This window comes from Epinephelus fuscoguttatus, linkage group LG6, assembly GCF_011397635.1.
Source record: "Epinephelus fuscoguttatus linkage group LG6, E.fuscoguttatus.final_Chr_v1".
NCBI lineage: Eukaryota > Metazoa > Chordata > Actinopteri > Perciformes > Serranidae > Epinephelus > Epinephelus fuscoguttatus.
The window spans coordinates 22,931,143-22,951,581 of record NC_064757.1 but is presented as its reverse complement, the minus strand read 5'-3'; the positions used below and the strand labels follow the sequence as shown (position 1 = coordinate 22,951,581).

At 43.4% G+C, this 20,439-nt stretch overlaps 1 protein-coding gene across 1 annotated transcript; it reads left to right on the top strand.

Annotated features, from left to right (window-relative positions):
- The first annotated feature begins 737 nt into the window (after positions 1 to 737).
- On the top strand, positions 738 to 19,438 carry si:ch211-225b11.4 (thyroid adenoma-associated protein homolog). Its single transcript, XM_049578130.1, has 31 exons — positions 738 to 888; positions 979 to 1,159; positions 1,245 to 1,331; positions 1,416 to 1,443; positions 1,536 to 1,684; positions 1,772 to 1,894; positions 1,979 to 2,099; positions 3,425 to 3,570; positions 3,869 to 3,953; positions 4,030 to 4,166; positions 4,313 to 4,510; positions 4,687 to 5,416; positions 5,549 to 5,701; positions 5,858 to 5,967; positions 6,077 to 6,237; positions 6,322 to 6,479; positions 6,860 to 7,024; positions 7,130 to 7,278; positions 7,386 to 7,523; positions 7,607 to 7,711; positions 7,800 to 8,000; positions 8,086 to 8,236; positions 8,780 to 9,032; positions 9,387 to 9,623; positions 9,734 to 9,938; positions 12,104 to 12,292; positions 13,001 to 13,260; positions 13,364 to 13,519; positions 14,859 to 15,125; positions 15,216 to 15,418; positions 15,516 to 19,438. Exons 1-31 carry the CDS (start codon positions 770 to 772, stop codon positions 15,761 to 15,763), a joined length of 5,613 nt encoding a protein of 1,870 aa, XP_049434087.1. The 5' UTR covers positions 738 to 769; the 3' UTR covers positions 15,764 to 19,438.
- Positions 19,439 to 20,439: the final 1,001 nt, after the last annotated feature.

Sequence of the window (20,439 nt, the reverse complement as noted above, 5' to 3'; positions counted from 1 at the left end):
CAAAGTGACTGCGTCGGCCACACAGTGAAAAGTGCACAACTTGCAAAACTAAGTACTGCACACACACACACACAAGAAAAAATAAAAATTCACACAACAACGATAAACACAATTTGAAAAATACAGCCCTAGTTCACACAAGTTACTTAAATGCCTGTCTAAACAGGTGTGTCTTTTGCTGGCTTTAAAGAGTCAGGGGGGAGCAGACAGAGCATTCCAAAATTTATTGAAATATAGGTAAGAAGAAGAAGAAGAAGAAGAAGAAGAAACTTTTCACACAAAAAGTACAGTAGTACAAGAAATCCTCACGCCATGTTTGAGTCATGTTTGTAAGTCTCAGATCAAGCTGTAATATTCAATTAAATATCATTTAGGAATTTTACAAATAACTGCTCCTATCCGCCAATATATCCATGTTATCTACTCTAACAATTATTTTAAAAATGTGGGAGACTTGGGGAAGTCAGTGCCTCTAAAGCAAGGGCCAAAGAATGGCTGCTAGATCGTATTATGTTTTTATGATCTACTTTAATTACCTGAAATATGTCTTCATCAAAGTATCCCCTGCTTCACTGAGATTTGGAGTAAAAAAAAAATAATAAAAAATTACCCTGAACCAGCCTCTAGATGGCAGCATGTCGCTATAATGTTGCGATGACCACTGGTCTAAGACTGGTAGAATAAGAGTTATGTCACGTGATGAGCGTGTCAGCGTGCTGCCAATGTGTCTGACAACATCTGAGCTCTGTTTAGTGGAGTTAATAAAACAATGTCGTTTGAAAAGCTGATAACAAGTCTGCAGGAGTGTGTGATCACCGGGGAGCGAGCAGCTGAACATGTCAGCCACACACTCAGGCTCTTTATTGACAAACTGTCTGAATCCTCCAGGTTGGTACTTACAGTCTGAGCATGTCTGAGAACTTAGTATCTGTCATATTTATGAATGACTATGATGCATGATTATGCTCGCATGAACAGGAGTGGTGTTAAAAGATGTAAGGAGCGCTGTTTGGAGGAGGCTGTCCAGCTGCTGAGACAAACATCAGAGGCACAGCTTCAGGCTCTGGAGGAGAGACACCTCCAGCTTCTTGTCAGGCTCCTCGTCTCTCTGCAGCTGCAGATGGTCAACATCTCCACTGCTTGTCGCAAAGTGGACCAGGTCAGCCCCACATTGTGTCTGTTCAGCATGCAATGCTTAAAACAAAATCATTCAGTCTCATTGAAACTTTATATTTCTTTGACAGATGTTGCAACATCTGGCAAAGGTGGACCAGCAGTTGGTTTTTAGAGAAACCCATCAGTGTTTGCACTCCATAGTCCAAACTGAGCAGGTACAGAGCTCTCACTTCACTTGTGTTTGTCATATATTTGCATAAAAGCATCGCAAATAACTTTTCCCTCATCTTCTTTTTCAGGTGTTGTCTTATGAGGATCTGCAGAGAGGTTGGTGCAGGCTAAAGACGATGTGTTATTACCTTGTCACTGATTTCTTATGAAAGTTTTTCCTCAACTTATTGTTTGCTTAACCCTTTCAGCCTGTATGTTCCTGGAAGACAGCACTGCTGGTCGTGAGGTGTGGCGAGAGTCATTCCTGTCTTTGCTGAATAAAGTGTCTGAGTTATTCCTGGTTGTGTTGCAACAAGAGTCACTGAGAGATGGACCACTGTGTTACATTGCTGTCAAGGTACATGGAAATCAGTGTGCGCACTGTATTCATCACAGGCTTGCTGTGTGATCTGTGTCACTGACCTGAGAACTGTGATCTCTGCAGGTGTGTTTGCAAATATTCCAGCTGTTGTCCAGTGAAGTGGCTCCTCTGGTATGGGACGAGGAGCACGGGGACCCAACGGTGCAGAAGATCCTGCAGGCTCTTATGGACATAATACTTGGACAGGTTTGTTATCAATTCATCAGTTCAGTCACTTGTTCAGTAGTTGTCTTTGTTTCATCTTCTCAGTCAGTGCATCCTGTCTTGCAGTGCTGCAACAGGGACACTCGTCTCTTGGCAGGCACTGCTGTGGCCATGCTGATCAACACAGCGTCAGAGAGCAGAGCAGGAGAGGCTGCTGCCTGGAGTCTGCTACAGGTCACTCACTCAGGTAGGTAACAACCATCACTGCTGGACAAACAGCACAAGCAAAGCAGATTTTGGAAACTGACCCAGGTATGTGCCCATGTGGGTAAAATGTAATTAGATTTTAATAGTTGTATTCCATTTCTTTCTCTGACGAACTATATTCAAATAAGCATAAAAGCTATATACACTCACTGGCTGCGTTATTAGGTACACCTTATTAGTACCAGGTTGGACCGCCTGTTACCTTCAGAACTGACTTAATTCTTGGTGGCATAGATTCAACAAGGTCCTGGAAACATTCCTCAGAGGTTTTGGTCCATATTGACATGATAGCATCACAAAGACTGGATTGAGATCTGGTGACTGTGGAGGCCATTGGAGTACAGTGAACTCATTATCATGTTCAAGAAACCAGTTTGAGATGATTTGAGCTTTGTGACATGGTGTGTTATCCTGCTGGAAGTAGCCATCAGAAGATGGGCACACTGTGGTCATAAAGGGATGGACACAGTCAGCAGCAATACTCAGGTAGGCTGTGGTGTTTAAACCATGCTCAGTTGGTACTAAGGGGCCCAAAGTGTGCCAAGAAAATATCCCCCACATCATTACACCACCAGCAGCAGCCTGAACAGTTGACACAAGGCAGGATTGACCCACGCTTTCATGTTGTTTACACCAAATTCTGACCCTACCATCTGAATGTCGCAGCAGAAATCCAGACTCATCAGACCAGGCAACGTTTTTCCAATCTTCTATTGTCCAGTTTTGGTGAGCCTGTGTGAATTGTAGCCTCAGTTTCCTGTTGTTAGCTGACAGGAGTGGCACCTGGTGTGGTCTTCTGCTGCTGTAGCCCATCTGCTTCAAGATTCGTCATGTTGTTGGTTCAGAGATGGTCTTCTGCAGACCTTGGTTGTAACCAGTGGTTATTTCAGTTACTGTTGCCTTTTTATCATGTTGAACCAGTCTGGCCATTCTCCTCTGACCTCTGGCATCAACAAGGCATTTTCACCCAGAGAACTGCTGCTCACTGGATATTTTCTCTTTTCCAGACCATCCTCTGTAAACCCTAGAGATGGTGGTGCGTGGAAATCCCAGTAGATCAGCAGTTTCTGAAATACTCAGACCAGCTCACCTGGCACCAACAACCATGCCGGGTTCAAAGTCACTTAAATCACCTTTCTTCCCCATTCTGATGCTCGGTTTGAACTTCAGCAGGTCGTCTTGACCATGTCTACATGCCCAAATGCACTGAGTTGCTGCAACATGATTTGCTGATTAGCTATTTGCGCTAATGAGCAGTTGAACAGGTGTACCTAATAAAGTGCTGTTATTCTTGTTATTTCGTAGAGCCCTGGCTGCTGAGTGTTGGTGCTCTCCAGGTACAGTGTTGCCCAACAGTGAGGGACGGAGTGGACAGGCTAGCTGTGAGCAGGGGCCTCCTGACCTGCTGTCGACCTCACATCTTGGTCAGTTCACACAGGGATGCTACAAAGGTAAGTCTAGTAAAAGCTCTCATAGGACCGTGTGAAATGAAAGAAAAAAAAAAAAATCACGATTGCATTATTAGTCACAATTTTAGGGAATTTTGCATTTCATTTTCACTGGAAAAAAAATATAAGAATGATGATGTGATCGAAAAATTGCAGCTCCTGCAATTTGGATATTTCACTTTGCCATATTATGATTTCTATAATATTTAGATTAATTGTTCAGCTCATGTGAATTTTTTTTTTTATTTTATTTTCATTGTGCTTGCTTTCATCACCAAATTTATCGTTTCCCTCTTTTCAGATGTGTTTACTGCTGAAAGGTTTGTTTCCTGTGGTCTATGCTCTGTGTGGGGAGAAGCTGGATTGTCTCTACTTTTCCTTTGAAGGTGAGTAACGTCCAGGTGGATTATGTATATACTTAACTGGCAGTATCACCTGTTCAAATATGACATGTTGTTGCAGCTTTAACACTGTGGCTGAAGAAAGTTAAAGAATGTCTGGCCGATATCTGGAAGATGACCGGCGATCGCCTTCTGCCTGACGACAGCAGCCTGCAGCAAGACCTCATTCACATTATCTGGACCAATGCAGAAAGCCCAGTGAGTCACATTAACTTCACTCTGGTACTGCAGTCGAACAAATAATGCAGGATAATAGCCAGAGTGGGCCTCATTTAGCTTCTCAAATGATAGACATATTAATGCCAAGATTGTTCAGTGACATCTGTCTTACTGTGTGTTAACAGGTGGAAGGTGTGTCAGAATTTGTGCGCAGTGCCTTTTCTCTCCTGCTGGACCTCTATGAGATGGACTGTGAGCACTTTTGTGACACAAAGAAGACTCTGTACTTTACTCAACTTCAGCGTATAATCAAACTACCCTGGGAAACCAAAGCCAAGTATCATCGCCTTTGCGCCCTGCTGCCATATCTGGGTACTGACATGGTGAGGATTAAAGGAGTATTCAACCCCCAAATGACCGTCTGTGTATCAACTACTTACCCTGTGTTGTGTTAAGTCTGTGAAGACAACTGTTTTCTTTGTTCCTTAAAGAGTTATTACAGTGTTAATAATGTCGTCAATAGTGCTCATGATGACTTAACGTTTCTTTTATTCATCAGGTGCTGGATCAATATGCGGAAATACCCAATCACCTCCTGAAGTGCTTGTCAACCAATCACCTGTCACCATGCGGCTCAGAGCTTTACAAGTGTCTGATCCAGCAGCAGAGGCGAGAGCTGTGTGATGGCTCACAAAAGTCCTCTTCACACACTGAGCTGGAAGTGGCCAGTCACTGGGCAAAGCACTGGCGGCATGTCCTTCATGAGGCACTCACGTCTGATGTGACTCTCCTACAGAACAACAGCTCGACGCTCTTACTGCCCTGCACCTTTCAAATCTTCCCCTCTGCTGTGGGCCCTCTGCTGGCCTCTCTGGACCCATTCGCCCCCGGCCACCTCCACGCCTGGGCCTGCATCGTAGGCTCCTACCGAGCCACGACCGGAGGCTCTCCCTGGGCTCTGCAGGGGAGCTCAACCTTCAAAACCCTCCAGCTTGCTCTGGGATCTGCAGATGACAAAGTCCGTCTCGCTGCTCTTAATCTCCTGTGCTGCAGCCCAAAGACAAAAGATGTTCCGACCGCAGAGGAGATGTCGATAATGAGGGTGTTTATTCCTCAGAACCTGAACTGTGAGTCGTCACCTTTTCGACAGCATTTCCAAGCTAGAGTCAGGAGGTTTCTGGTTCGAATCAGAGACGGCTGCTTGGCACGTGTCAGAGGACAGAAGGGCAAAAATAAAAGGGACGACACCCACTCAGAGAGAGAACGGGATATACTGGAGCAGGGAATAGGTGAGATAACTGACAGTTGCTGTTTGATATTCTATTTTTATCCTGTACACACTGATATACATTTATCATACTGTATTTGTGGTTTCTTTTACACTTTAAATGTTTATACTTTCCTTTTCATATACCATGTAGGGTTTGTTGAATGGTTGGGTGAACTTCCATACAGCTATCTGGCCCCAGGACACAGTTATCAGAGGAAGAAGACTGCGTTGCTGTTGCTGTCTGCCGTGCTGGAGACCTGCACAGACACCTGGAGCCCAGACAAAAAGAAGGGACAGCCTCCAGGTCAGTTTGGAAAACCAGTGATTGGAGAATGGCTAGTAACATAGAAACTAATCTGTTCTTTATACCACTATAATGTGTTATTCCTGCCAAAATTTATATTGTTTTATATTAATTTGGCTTGGAATTTAAATGAGCTTTGTGAAATCATTTTTTCAGTGAATATGGGATCTCTTATTAACTATGCCAGACAAAGAGGACAGTGGGATTTCACATGCAGGACAAAACAGCTGGTCCTCATCAGCTGTTTAGAAGATTCTACGAATGAGGTAGAGCTGCCTTAACTTACATCATGTTTCTTTCATATTTTTCAAATGGATGATTGGAGTTGGAGAACATTTTTAGAAAAGCGATAAAGATTTTTTTTTTCTTTTACAGATTCGGGAGCTCTCAGCTGGGTTATTATTGAGGTTTTTCCCACCCAGTTTTCCAGATGACATCGCTGCAGTGCTACTCACGCGAACCAAACAGCTTCTGTGCAGTCCTCGGGTGCAGGAGGCTCAAATGGGAGCACTGATGATGAAGGTCCTCCTTCAGAAGTAAGCCCTTAACTCCTACATGCCCTCATTCAGAGTAAGACCTGCTTTAGATACAAAGGTTAATAATCAGTCATTCTTCTGTAGATCACAAGACCAGCCTGAGGACTTCGGGCCGAACAGTAACAGTGGAAGCAACACCAAAGCTTCCTACATGGTCAGATTCCTGGTGAAGGAGCTGGAGGAGCATTATCTGACAGCCAAGGCTGACATGATGCTTGCTGCCAGGACCAAGCCCATACATGGTGAGACTTAAATTAATACTTCACCCCCTAAATGATCATTTGCACATCAGTTACTCCCCCTGTGTTATGTTAAATTTGTGAAGAAAACATTGTATTTTCCGCATGCATCCAAGGCTGCAGGAAGAATCAAAAAAATGGAGAAAATTCTTCATGTTTAACAACAGCAAAACTATATCAAAATATCTGTTTACAAACTCTCACACAACTCATGGAGTATAATCCAAGTCTCATCATCCAGTCATATGCTCAGTACTTCACAAACAGACAGCCCTTTTTGACAGGGATCTGAAACTTATCTGTGCTCTCCTCCAGTCTCTGTTGCCAAAAGCAGTAATTTTACCTTGCTAAACACGATAGTGTTGTCATGAATTATGTTCCAGGTGTTCTGAGTGCCCTCCAGAGGTGTTTGCTTGATGCTCCCAGCAGTGTCTACAACACACTTGACCACAGTCTGACCATGAAGGTGCTGGTCCTGCTGGAGAATATGTCTCTGCTGCTGCTGGGTGTCCTGTATGGAGACCAGGATGCTTGTGCCACTGAAAAGGGTAACAGAGCAAACTACAGAATCAATACTAAATTGGGGTGAGGTACACCACACTTCAGTTTTATTTAGACATACTACACAGTAAAACTGCTTTCCTCTGTCTTAGATGCGCCCCCTTCTTTTTGTGATATGGGTAACGCCATCAGCTCTCTGATAGCCCAGGAGTCTGGAGGAGGCGATGTGGATGGAGAGGAGTGTGTCCTTCTATCTGAGGAGCACAGCCTCGTCCTCACCTGCTGCTGGGTCTCTCTCAAGGTAAAACAGAAGGAAGGTGGCTTAAACCTGACATTTCAGCTGAGCATATTTGCTGCATGTGTATTTTTTTTTTATCAAAATGACTTGCTTTCATGTTTTCTTGTTAGGAAATAGGAATCTTTTTAGGTTCTCTGGTGGAGAAAATTCTCACTGAATCCAAACCTAGCATGTGCCTCCTAACAAAAGACGATCTATGGAGAGCGTCAAAAGTGTTCAAGAATATTCTTCTCAAATGTCGGCACTGGGTATGTTTTATGAATCTATTCAGAGGCATCAATGCTGAATCACATCAACTCCTTCCTTTAAGAAAAACATTTCTCTTCACCAGGGGGCGGTAGAGGGATGCTGTGCAGGCTTCACCAAGTTCTGTGTCTCTCTGTTGAGCAGCAATGATCCAGAGCTTAGAGATATCCCAGCCAACATGCTGAAACAAGTGAGTGGTTATAGGTGCTTAGATGCATTTTTCATGAATAAATGGACTACTGGCTCACAGTTATATTTCCTCTCCTGTCTCTTTGTAGGGTTTGCAGGTGGTGCGGTCACCTCGCTCCACCTCTGTGACCCGGCGGGCTGCAGGATTGCCTATGCTCATCCTCTGCGTTGTGTCAGCAGAAGAGGCCAGTAAAGCAAGACCACTGTTAGCCCACAGCATGCAAACCTTACTGGAGACAGCCAGAACCCCTCTACCTGACAACTGGGACCAAACACTGGACCTGCCACAGGTTTGTAGACACAGCAGCAAGAATGACAATTTTGGTCAAAACCACAAAGACGAATGTGGCTACGTAATTGTTCTTCCCTTTACAGGTGTGTGCGGTTCACACTCTGCAGGCCGTGGTTCGCGGTTCTGGTCTGGGAGTAGCTGTCCTTCACTTTGCTCCTGCTGTAGCCATGTTGTCACTCACTCTGCTCAGTTCTCCTTGCTGGGCCATGAGGAATGCTGCCCTGCAACTTTACAGTGAGGCACATGTACATTTACTTTTAGTCTGTATTTATGATACAGGTATGAAAGATTGCATTAGGACAAGATCTTATCAATCTGCCTGTAATTTTCTCAAATAATTGGTTTATCACTAGTGTATGAAATGGCAGAGAATAATAAAAACTGCCCATTGCAGTTTCCCAAAGCCGAATTAACTTCAGATTGCATGTTTTGCATGATCACAGTCCAAAACCCAGAAAACCTGATATTATTCATTTAGATAATAAGTTTACTATCGTAGATGTAGATGTATGTTCATGTATGTTTTCATATGGTTTGTTCACAAGAATCTCAATTTGTAAAGTTATTAGTGACTTAAGTTATCAAATGATTGTAGTGGAGTAAAAAGTACAGACTTTCCCTCTGAAGTGTAGAGGAGTAGAAGCAGAAAGTGTCATGAGAAAATACTCAAGTAAAGTAAAAGTACCTGAAATTTGTAGTGAAGTACAGTTCTTTAGTAAATGTACTTAGTTACATTCCACCAGTGCTGATACTACAGTAATTAAAATCTGTTTCCAGGTTCTCTGTGTTCGCGAATGCTCGGCCAGCGGCCCAGCAGTGAGGAGGGAGGCCCTGCCCAGCACGGCATGTCCCCACTTGCTTTCTTCATCCACTACCCTGCACTCCAGCCCTTCCTCCTGGGCGAGCTGAGAGGGGCAGCACAAGACCTCCAGGGTCCACCCAATGAGGCTAAGCTACACCTCCAACCGTCGCTCTTCCCCATCCTGACCCTGTTAGCCCAACTCCAGCCTGGTGTCCAGGACTCAACAGAGTGATTATTGTTTATTTATCACAAGACAGTTTAGTCTGGTGAAATGTTTTAATTCTTTATAGCAGTGGTTTTTATCCAGGCCTTTGCCCATTGTCATTTTTACATTTTTTACATTGCACTTCTTTTTCAAGGATTAAACAAACAAAATATAACGTGTATAACGCAGACTTTGTTACTTGCAGAAAGAATGCAAATAGACTTATTTCCCAAAATGAGTTATTTCTCTAATTGGTTATCACTGTATTCTGTATTCACACATAGCAGTGGGGAAGGACTAAGTTTTGTGCACGTATGAATCTCCAGACTGAATATAACTTCACCAAGTGAGTGTCTTCTCTGACTTTCCTCTGCCAGAACTTTGTCAGACTTCCTGCCTCCTTTGCTCCAGCTGTCTGCCAGCCCTATTTACAGTGTGAGAGTGATGTCCTCGAAGGCTTTGGTTGCCATGACTCCCCCCTCAGAGTACATGAACATCCTCATCAAACTGACGGCTCAACTGCCCCGTCCACAGGAGCGCTGCTGTCACAACCGGCTCCACGGACAGCTGCTGCAGATCAAAGCTACCCTAGAGAGAGCGCTCTGCACTGTCAGGTGAGACGATAAAAGGCTGTTTATTCATTCATCACACACTTTGAGGCTTTTAAGATGCCCGGTGTTCTCATTCATCAGGCTTTGAAATCCTGCTGTGTTTCTGTCCCCAGTGTCCCTTCAGCTGACCTGTGTGAGGTGCTGCGCAGGATGGAGGCCTCACTGTGGCTGGTGACTGAAGCTCAGCACTGCCCACTAGTGAGAGGGGCCTACCTCGGAGTGGTGGACTCAATAAGAAGACTCTGCTGTGAGACCTACCTGTCAAAGCTCAGTGACACCCTCATGCATGACCTCCAGACACCTCAACAGGAGCTTCAGGTGTGTGACGCTCATGCTCTTGTACTTCTAATGTGTATAAAAGGTGGACATAGAGGGAACATTTTAGCCTTTTATTGCTAAATATACACAGATCAGCCTAAACATTAAAACCCCCAACAGGACAATGCAGTATGCCACACGGCAAAAACTGTTCAGGGATGGCCTGAGGAACATGACAAAAAGCTTAAGGCATCAACCTGGCCTCAAAACACCCCAGATCCCAATCTGTTTGAGCATCTGTGGGACGTGCCGGTATCCTAGAGGTACCCCCATCTGCAGTGGGGCCTCCTTAGATAAAACTTGGCTCTGATCTGTTGAGGCATCGACACAAGACAGGGGCGTGTCCTGTGGTGTCTGGCACCAGGGCATTGGTGGCAGATCCTTTGAATTTTGTGGGTTGTGAGGTGGGGTACCAGTATGTCCCATGGATGCGCCATCAGATTGGGATCTTGGAAATTTGAGGCCATGTTGATGCCTTGAGGTCTTAGTCACGTTCCTCGGGGCATTCATGAGCAGTTTTTAGGGCTTTTTATGCCTTTATTAGATATGACAGACCAAGTAAGAAAGGGGGAGAGAGGGGGGGTGACATGTAGCAAAGGGCTGTGGGCTGGAATTGAATCCCATGACTGCTGCAGCAAGGACAGTGCCTTTGTACATGGGGTGCCTGCTCTACTCACAGAGCTACTGGGCACCTGAGCAGTTTTAGCAGTGTGGCACTACCATCTAGGAGTGAGGGGGGTGAACTTGGTTTGCAACTGTGTTTTGGGGGTTGGTGCATGTCAGGTGGCATCCACGTGAATGTGAAGACCAAAGGTTTCCCAGCAAAACACTGCATTGTCATGAGATAATTAATGTTATTTACTTTACCTGCCAGTGATTTAAATGTTGTTGCTTATTGGTGTACATAGATAGCCAGGGAATATCAGAATCAGAATCCAGTTTTTGACCAAGTGGGTTTTCACATACAAGAAATTTGCTTTGGTGTATTGGTGCATACATAAAAACAGTAAGTGAAAATGAAATTAAATAATAAAAACAAGTATTGCAAAAATCAAGACACACAAATGTAGGATAGAATGTAAAAAAATATGTAAAAATATGAAAAAAAACTTAAAGAGTATAACATACAGTCTCAAAGATGTGCATTAATGTAAGGCACATAGATGGATGTGAAGACGCCAGTTGGAGTTGGAAAGAAACTGTTGTTTTGGTCCTGATGGACCGCAGCCTTCTGCCAGAGGGAGTGGTTCAAAGAGTTGGTGTCCGGGGTGGGAAAAGTCAGCCATGATCTTTCCTGTCCGCATCGGGGGCTTGGAGGCGTGCAGGTCCTGGAGGGATGTAAGATTGCAGCCATCGCCTTCTCAGTGGCGTGAATGATGCGCTGCAGTCTGCCCTTGTCCTTGGCAGTGGCAGCAGAGTACCAGATGGTGATGGAGGAAGTGAGGATGGATTTAATGATGGCAGTGTAGAAGTGCACCATCACTGGGGAGACACCATGCAGCAACCCGAATTGAACGGGGGGACATTGCATTTATATTGTGTGTCTTACAGACCCTTAGTCAGCATTTTACTAAAAATGATGGATTCATATATGAACACATTTTTCGTTTGAACAGTTTAGGTGATTTCACGTGACATATTTCTGTCTGTGCAGTTTTGTCAGTGCTCTTCTAACTGGGTTTACGTGACCAAGCTTAGTTTGAAAAACGCAGTGTTGTATATTTTTGTGCACCAATCAGGATTTAGCAACATTTGAATCAAATGATGATGTGTTGTGGTTGTTGTATTCTGTTGTCAGTCAGATGCGATGAAACCACATCCCCTTCCTGATGACACAGATAGACTGAGTTTTAAAGCATCAAACTCATGATTTAAAAAATCTGATAAGTTTTTTTTCTGAACTTTTGTTGCTTTATATTGTGCTTTTCTAATTGTATCTGTGATTTATTGTATAAAAAGACCTTGTAATGCAAAAGTAATTCAGAAGAAAAAAATCTTGCTGTGACCTTTCGGGGCTCTGTAAAAAATGTTGTCAGAAAGTAGTGCATTCATGCATCACTCATAGTAAGAAGCTGACTGAGATGATATGGTACTTTTAACCACAAGGCTACCAGGATGCCCCTGCAGATGTTTTTTCTCATGTTGTATCTATATCACCTCCGCAGATCGGGTTGTCATCCTTCCATCAACAAGCCATCCACTTCCTGTGCGCAGATCTGAAATGGGCTTGTCAAATCTGGAACAACTTCTCTGCCGCAAGCCCTGATCTGAGGCTCTCATTGGTTACATGGGTGGTGGATGGGCGGGGCTCGCAGCAGACTGGTTTGAAAGAGGCGATCCGGAGGGTGTTGCAGGTGAGACATGATCTGCTCCGGAGACTGCAGAATGAAGAAAACAACCTCTCTAAAAACCTGTCCAACAGCTTTCAGTATAACCGCCCTCCAACAGCACAATGTGAGGAAACTGGGGAAGCTTTGATACAATGAAATCTAAAATCTGGCTGCAGATTTTTTTCTCCCTCTGACATAAGAAAGGGTGTGTCTATAAGCTTTTATTACTTGCTGTTCATATAGGTCATTTAGATAAACTCTCGGACACGTTACATTATCTAGACCACCCTTCCCATGTACATCCTGTGTCCTGTTTAACTGACTCTCTTTGAGATAAGCTTGTTCAGATGTGGTACTGCATATTTATAGACCGTGGATAAGGATGGGGGCTACTGTTCATGCTCATTTTACAGCCCTTATTTACATTTATTACATCATTTAGATGGACTAGACGAGCCTGGTTTCATGTATCTGATTTTAGTTTTAATATAATAATAGTAAATGTAAAGTTGTTGCTGGGTTTTTTTTGGTTTTTTTTTTTTTTGAGGAAATGGTCCAAGTATTTTACTTGTGTTGTTTATTTATATTTGCAAAAAAAACATCATTCTTTACATTAGTGTGATAGGCAGTTATGTTGAAGACTAGTCGGAGTAAACCTGGTTGGCATTTAAAAGCACACTGATAATTGCGCACAGTAAATTAAAGGACTATACTAATGCTTTCTATCTCCAGTCAAACCTGAGGGAGGCATTGTTGAGCCACAGTTTGGAGTACCGCAGGACCTACATCGCAGCTCTGGTGGCAGCGATGGCCGGAGGTGATTCTATTTTACCCCAACATCCTCCTCAGTGGGCCCCACTGGAGGAGCCAGTTCTGCCAGAGTGTCTGGATTTGTTGCTTAGGGACCTGGAGGACCAGCGAGGGGGGCCAGAGTTTCTATCCCAGGCTCTTTATGCTGCCAGCCTGCTGCTTTCCCACAGCTCAGACTCCAGGTTTTTACATATTTTATTGCCTCTTTTACTTCACTAGAGTCACACATTGTACTAGAACACTTCCCTGCAGCTCTGATTTTCTTCTTATCTCTGTGTGAATCAGTTTAAAGTTATCCATGTTTGAGCGCTGGTGTAGCGTGTTGGAATGCCACCGATCCCCAGACACTCCTGAAGTACTCAGGATGGCGTGTGCTGAAGCTCTGTGTGTGGCCGCAGCTCCTCTAATGAGCCAAAGCGCTCTGCATGCCACCATGATCAGGTGTGTATGGGGTGTCAGAAAAAAGAAATTGGTTACAATTTCCTAGCTGATTTATTTTTAATATTTAGCAATTTTTTTAACAGTTGAGACAGAAATTCATGAGGTTTGCACTGGCTGAATTAGAGTTGTTACAGTCGCTATGGTTCAGTAATGTCCTAGCAGTGGGGAGTGAGGCTGAGGGACCGCGCGGTAAATTAGATTTAACATTTAGGTTTAAACTTGATATTTAGATTAACATTTCAATATTTGATTTCATGCTTTCCACCACAAGGTTTTGCGTACAATTTCATTGTAATCATGATAAACTGACAAACATGTGTTCACTACTTTGGTGTATAAGATGGGAAAGAATTTACTAACTGGTGGAGGTAAACATCATTGTATTTCATACACTACACACAGGACATAAGTTACATGTACATTCACACCACATTCGTTCATTTTACACACAACACCTCTCACCCCCTCCCCAGCCCCCGACCACCATAAACACCCGATCCACTCACCTACACAAACACACATTATATAAGTTCGCTGTCCTGTAAACTACTAAAAAAAGCATGCCCCTCATCCCCTTCCTGCAGCTTCTAATGGCATTTGCCAGAATCAACCACAGCTCACCAAGAACAACCAATCAAAACCAAGGAGTCGCTTACGTAGCTGTCAATCATGTCAGTCACAGCTCAGTCAACTAGGCGCTGATTAAATATGAATCAAGATTTTGACACTGCATTGCCTATTTCTCTCTGCAAATGTTATCAAAAAACGTATTTCAGTGTACTGTTTAGCTGTGTAATGAGAAAGTTTGTGACCTGGACGCCATGTTGGAAAGACTCAACTGGAGTACCAATCACTGCCCATTGCTTGGAGCAAACTGTCTCATTGTACAGCTAAATAGTACACTAAAATATGTCTCTGAAAACATTTGAGGAGAGAAATAGGCATTGCAGTAACAGAATCTTGATTCATATTTGATCAGTGCTGCCTAGTTTGACAGTGTAACTGCAGTTTAGGAGCAGTGATCAACATAATTGACAGCTGTATTCGAGACTCCTCTGCTCTGATTGGTTGTTTTTTTCATTCCTGTGCAAATAATGCCATTAGGAGCAATACAAGGAGTCAGAGAAAGGTTTCTTTTTTCCACAGATTATCTAAATTTTATGACTTTAACAAAAGCATGTGAGGGAAGTCACCCCAATATTGAAAATATATAAGATAGAAAATGTAATCACATTTTTACATTCAGCACCCCATAATTTCAATACAGTCATACAGTGATGTCAAATTATAGACTCTGATGAACAGATTCGAATAAAATGGCTGAATCTTTCTGGTCTAGGTTGATCAACACGGGTCTGTACTTGCTGCAGGACCAGAGCCAGCAGGTGAGGTTAAAAGCAGCCTGTTTCACCTCCATGTTGCACCATGCGAGAAAAGGAGAAAGCCAGAGGAGCGTCTACTTTATGCAGGTCAACCAGGCTCTGCCGCTCCTACTGGACCTGCTCCTGGAGGAATGCTGGGATACCCCAGGCACACTGGAGGTGTTGCTGTGTCACCTGCCTAAGCTGGACCTCAGATCTGTGCTGAGAGAGGCCTCAGACACAGGGTATGTTGCCTCACTGAATCAATACACTTGTACAAACAGAGCAGCCTTAATTGAGTGTTGCTTAACTGTTATCACTGCTCTCCTGTTCAGGTGTTCCAGTCTGTATGAGCAGGATGAGGCCAATGTGTTTGCAGAGCCCTCTGTGATGTGTGCACATGTGCTGCCTTACCTGCTGCAGATGGCTGAGAGATACTCTGAATCTTCTGCTGTGGCACAGAGCCTGAGTGTGTGGGCAGAGGAGAGTGCTGCACAGGTGCTAGACGGCCTTGCAGTCTGCAGAGAGCTCCAGCCAGGTACCACATCAGTTTGTCAGTCTGAACCTCAGACAATGTTTAATATATGTGGTAAATTTTAACTGTTCTGTGTTATAATGATTTATTCTCCCTCTAGCTGATACTTTGACCCCAGCCTGGCTGGCTCTACTCATCGACCCCCGTTTCCACTGCACCCTGTGTGGCCTGCTCACCAGGGCTGCCTTTCTCCTCCAGCTGTTGAAAACATCTGATAATCTACGACACCTCTGTGATCCTTCGGCATTGCACATGAGTTTACAGGAAGTCTGTGGTGTGCTCAGTCCGAGCGGTGTCCAGTTTCCGTCTGTCGTAACAGCTGCTGTGGCTGGAGAGCTGCCACCGTGATGCAAGGAGGGGCTTTTTCTGCACACTCAATGAGCACAGTCTTTTGGGATGAAATTACCTGTGGGTATTTCAAGAATGCTTATGACATCTACGTGTGCAACGTTAGTCTTGACTTAAGTACTGCTGATGCTGCAGTACACCAGCTGGCCAGGTTATGTAAGAGCTCAGTGGCTGCAGTCACTAGTATCCATCATCATATTACCCCCACAGAGAAGAAACCCTGTGGGCATTGGGTGCCATGTTCCTCACAGTGCTTTTAAATAAGGGATCATAACATAACATTTTCTGGTGCTTTGTTCAGTTTTATAGCAGAAAGCTTTTTTATGCCGAGGTGCAGCCACCAAAATAGCCTCAGGTCTGTTTTTATGATCACCATTGCTTCAAGACAATAATCCTCAGTCCCAGAGCAGTGCTCCTGTCCTCTGTTGTTCCAAGCAGTTTGTCATGTCTCAGCAGCAACAGTAGCAGCAGTGATTTAATGCAATAGCGTCTGGAGAAATTGGCCGCTTGGTGCCTTGCAGGGGAATAAAGTGTATGTTTTGATGGTCCATTAGAGACCTTCTGCCTGGATAAGTGTCCATTTTCCCAACCACACGAGGGCTGAAGATGATTGACTGGATCTGATAGAAAGCTGTCGGTTGGTATACGAGGGACCACACACACCAGACCAGTCTTACATCACCAGATATCCCACTGCTGTTGTTTGAGAGGCGTGGCTCTCAGTATGAAACAAACACTGACACACATGACTTTGTGCAAACTATGGTTGAGCTTTGGTTAAAGGTCCAGTATGTAGGATTTAGGGGCATCTTTTGGCATAAATGGTACATAATAATAATCATAACTATGTTTGTTTATGATCACCTGAAAATACGAATCGTTGCATTTTCATTACCTTAGAATGAGACGTTCATGTCTACATATGGAGCGGGTCCTCTGCAACAGAGTCCACCATGTTGTTTCTGTTCTTCCAGAATGGACAAACCACACACTCGGCTCAGTTTGCATTTTTGCATCAGCCACCATAGTTCTACCACATGCTTGGGACACAGGAGAAGGCCCAGTTTTGCAACCTCACTGCTAGATGCCTCTTAATCCTACACACTGGACCAGAGCCCTGTGCAGGACTGGTTTCCTCATCCCACTCCTGCCCGCTTCCGCTAAATTTCTGACCATTACCACCTGCTCCCGTGTGTCAGCTCCCGCCTGCACATGCAAACATTCTGACCAAACATACCTTCACAGTATCAATAGATGGAGTCTTCTGCCATCCAGCAAAGTCTTAGGGCTGCTGTGAAACTGCGCTTACTTAAAGCATCAAAAAAGTTTGGCTTTGGTGCGTTGGTACAATAGACAAACAAGAAAGGATGGCAGAGGAGATACCCGCACACCAATGCAACTGGGCTGGACAGCCTCAAAAAGGTCCACAAGCTTTTTATTCACTTGTTATTATTTTTGCACTTTCGAGCACCTTTATTTTTGTGCACAGATGTCTTAAGTAAATTGACTATTGGGGCATCAGTGGCTTAGTGGATAGGGCAGGCACCCCATGTACAATGGCACTGTCATTGCTGCAGCGGCCCAGGTTCGACTCCAGCCTGCAGCCGTTTGCTGCGTGTCATTGCCTCTCTCTCTCTCTCTCTCTCTCTCTCTCTTTTTTGCATCGATCTCAGCCTGTAGATCTTTTTACGCCTGTCCAGGCCAGTTACGTTGGTGTACAGGTATCTCCTCTGCTGTCTTCTGCCATCCCACAGAGAGAACACCTGATTTTACTGTGGTATTAAAGACACGCATACCTGTCGATAATAAGTAGTGAAATCACATTCTAGTGCGTAATTACACTCATAGTTACAGTTATTCTGGTGTCTTTGGGACTCAGTGTAATTATTATTATCAGTAATATTCATAAAACAATCCAAATATCCAGCTTGCCTTGCCTTTCCTTTGTTTTCTAATGCCCTGCTTTTAGCTCCTTTTCCACTTCACTTGCTGACCTCTGCATCCTTCATGTTAATTATTCTCTGGGACCTGCACATGGTTTTTTTTGACTGCCTGATCCCACCCGCGGCAAAGATAAAGCCGCCCATTCCTGTGAGATTTGTGTTGGGACCCACGCGATTGCAATCCAAATGTAGTCCTCTACACTAGACCTTTATAAGTGTGTGTAAGTTTTATTGTTGTATCGTCAGAACTTTTATGTCCTTTGAAGTGCTGTTATGATACTGGAATTTCTGACTTTGGTTCAGTACCTTTAAAAAAGAGTCAGTATTCAATACCAGTTTTGATGTCACATTAGTATTGTAAGAGGTGATTAAATTATCAGAATAATATCAACAGATTTATCAACATATGACTGTAAACCAACAGAGCTATTTTTTTACTCTCTGTATGTCTCTGTATGTACAGGAGGTATCTCTATATCAGTTAAAGTTTCCATGGTGTATGCATGAAGCATCATATGCTTATTAACATCTAGATTATGCAACAGCTATGACATCAATCTTGTATTAATGATTCATACATAAAGCTTACGCAATCTGTTCCCGTACAGCCAACATCATAATTAACACCTGGTGCACAAATCTCTGAGGTGACACCGTGCCTCTGAGGAAGCTACAGGTGGTTCTTGTCATGTTCTTGACACATTGTGCATCATGTTGACGTGACAAGATAAGGAAATGCTAGATAATGAAACTTGTTGGTCAAAACTGTGACAACATTTTTGGACAAACCTTGAATCGTCTTACCAAGATATCTTTGAGTTTGATTTATCCCACGCTCCATGTCACCTACAGTATCTGTTTGTTGATGAAAGATGTGTGCTGCTGACTGTATTGATGTTACCAGACAAAAACAAACCCATATATTTCAGTTTCATAGATTTATGAGTCATTTAAGACAAACCTTCAAAACACAGTCTCTTTAAAATACAAATGGAGGCTTGAACTCTGCTCTACTTCGAGACAAAGGCTGGAAAAACGTGTGGCTTGATATCTTGGCAGCTTGTCAGTATGCCTGAAAACAAAGGCATCATTTTAATCAAAAGACACAGAATCTTATCCGCTTGAACGACGTGTGCAATATTGTGTCTTCTTCCTCAACCTTGAAAACAAAGTTTGAGAAGGGCTGGAAATTTACTGAAGGCAAAGTGTGTATAAAACTGGAAAATGACCATCTGGCTTAATAAAAGCCTTTGCTTTTTGTTCCTGAGAGTCTCTGGGCTCTCAGTACACCTACGTGCTGCTAATTAAATGATTAACTAACTGTGGCAACAGGGAATAAGGCCAAGTAAGTACAACCACTTTTACTGGGTGTGTGTACATGCATACAGACATGTGTACCATTTGGAGCATGAAGGAGTGTTTTTCCACTGTTGTGTCACAAGTGGATCCTCTTTCCTCAGGTGAAAAACTGCAAAGTCAAATGTTTTTTACTCTACCAATAGAAATACAGTAACAAATCTTTATGAATGAAATGCATTTAGATTTTTTAAGAGCTGTTTTGCTGAATATAATAAAGTGAACTATAAAATGTTTGTCTTTCTCTTTCCTGAGTTCCATTTTCCAAAGCTTTAAGTCTCCATTAAAGCATATTGCAAACAAAGGGCTACTGTGCCACTCTGCAAAGCATTTCTCTGTAAATAATGAGCCCTATACAATGTGTGTGTACTTGAAAATAAAAGTGTCAAATCAAATTGTTGAACTGTTGCCTAACTTGACAAATCTGGAAGTCAATTTCTTAAAAGTCAGAAATGACAAAACAAAAACACTCAACACACACTCATGGTAATTCAAAATTAAAATGTACAAAGTCAAAAAGACGACAAAAAGATGAATATTGGGTAATGGAGTCAGATTTATGATATAGTGAGATGAATTTGAGACAGTACATTAATGATTATGAAATAGGCTTCACAACCTTCAGTAAATCACTTGACATTAGCTCAGTTAATGAATTTCTGGAAGACCATCTCTGCCTGGAAAATAAAACGATGCTATGATAAACTTTTCATGGGTATTTTTATATATCTTTTTATTATTTTATTTTCTATCTCAACTTTGTATTTATCAGAACTGTTTTCAGGCATGAAATACTTGTTTACTGAATCTGTGTATTCTGGTTTTGTTTTCCTTACCTATATTTTTAATTTCTTTATTCATTCTGCATGTTCAAAACATCTGAAATTTAAAACTGTCCACCTACCCCCCCGCCCCCCCATGCATGCTGGGAGGGGCTCGTGCCCCCTATAACCCTGAATGAGCGGAGTGTGATGGAGAATGCCAGACAGATGCTGTGTGTTTGCACTAGTAATTGCCCGAAAACCGGGCAAGCGTCTATTTGAAAAGTGGCTTAGTGAACATTGACTGACTCAGGCGTTGGCTGCCCTCTTTACCAGTCAGCCAACAATGACACAGGGCCTCTCTGCTGTGCGTATACAGCTCCCTGTGCACAGGCATATACATGCAAACACTACTGGCAGCTGTCCTCTATCTGCCTCTGTGGAGCCCCCTTCTTCTGACCAAGGCCAAAGGAAAAACAGGCCTCATTTGGTGGAGAGGAAGCCTGGGAAACAGGAAGACTGGGTTTGGACGGATGCACCAAGCACTCAGAGCCAGATAAGACTCTGCAGTTGGATGTGGATTATAAATGGAAAGTAATGACTCAGTGTATTTTCA

Bases quoted from the DNA above. Each gene is read 5' to 3' on its own strand.
- si:ch211-225b11.4 (XM_049578130.1), top strand. From the start codon at position 770: ATGTCGTTTGAAAAGCTGATAACAAGTCTGCAGGAGTGTGTGATCACC. The intron at 1,895-1,978 runs GTTTGTTATCAA...CCTGTCTTGCAG, and splicing joins TGGACATAATACTTGGACAG to TGCTGCAACAGGGACACTCG. The intron at 7,025-7,129 runs GTAACAGAGCAA...CCTCTGTCTTAG, and splicing joins TGCTTGTGCCACTGAAAAGG to ATGCGCCCCCTTCTTTTTGT.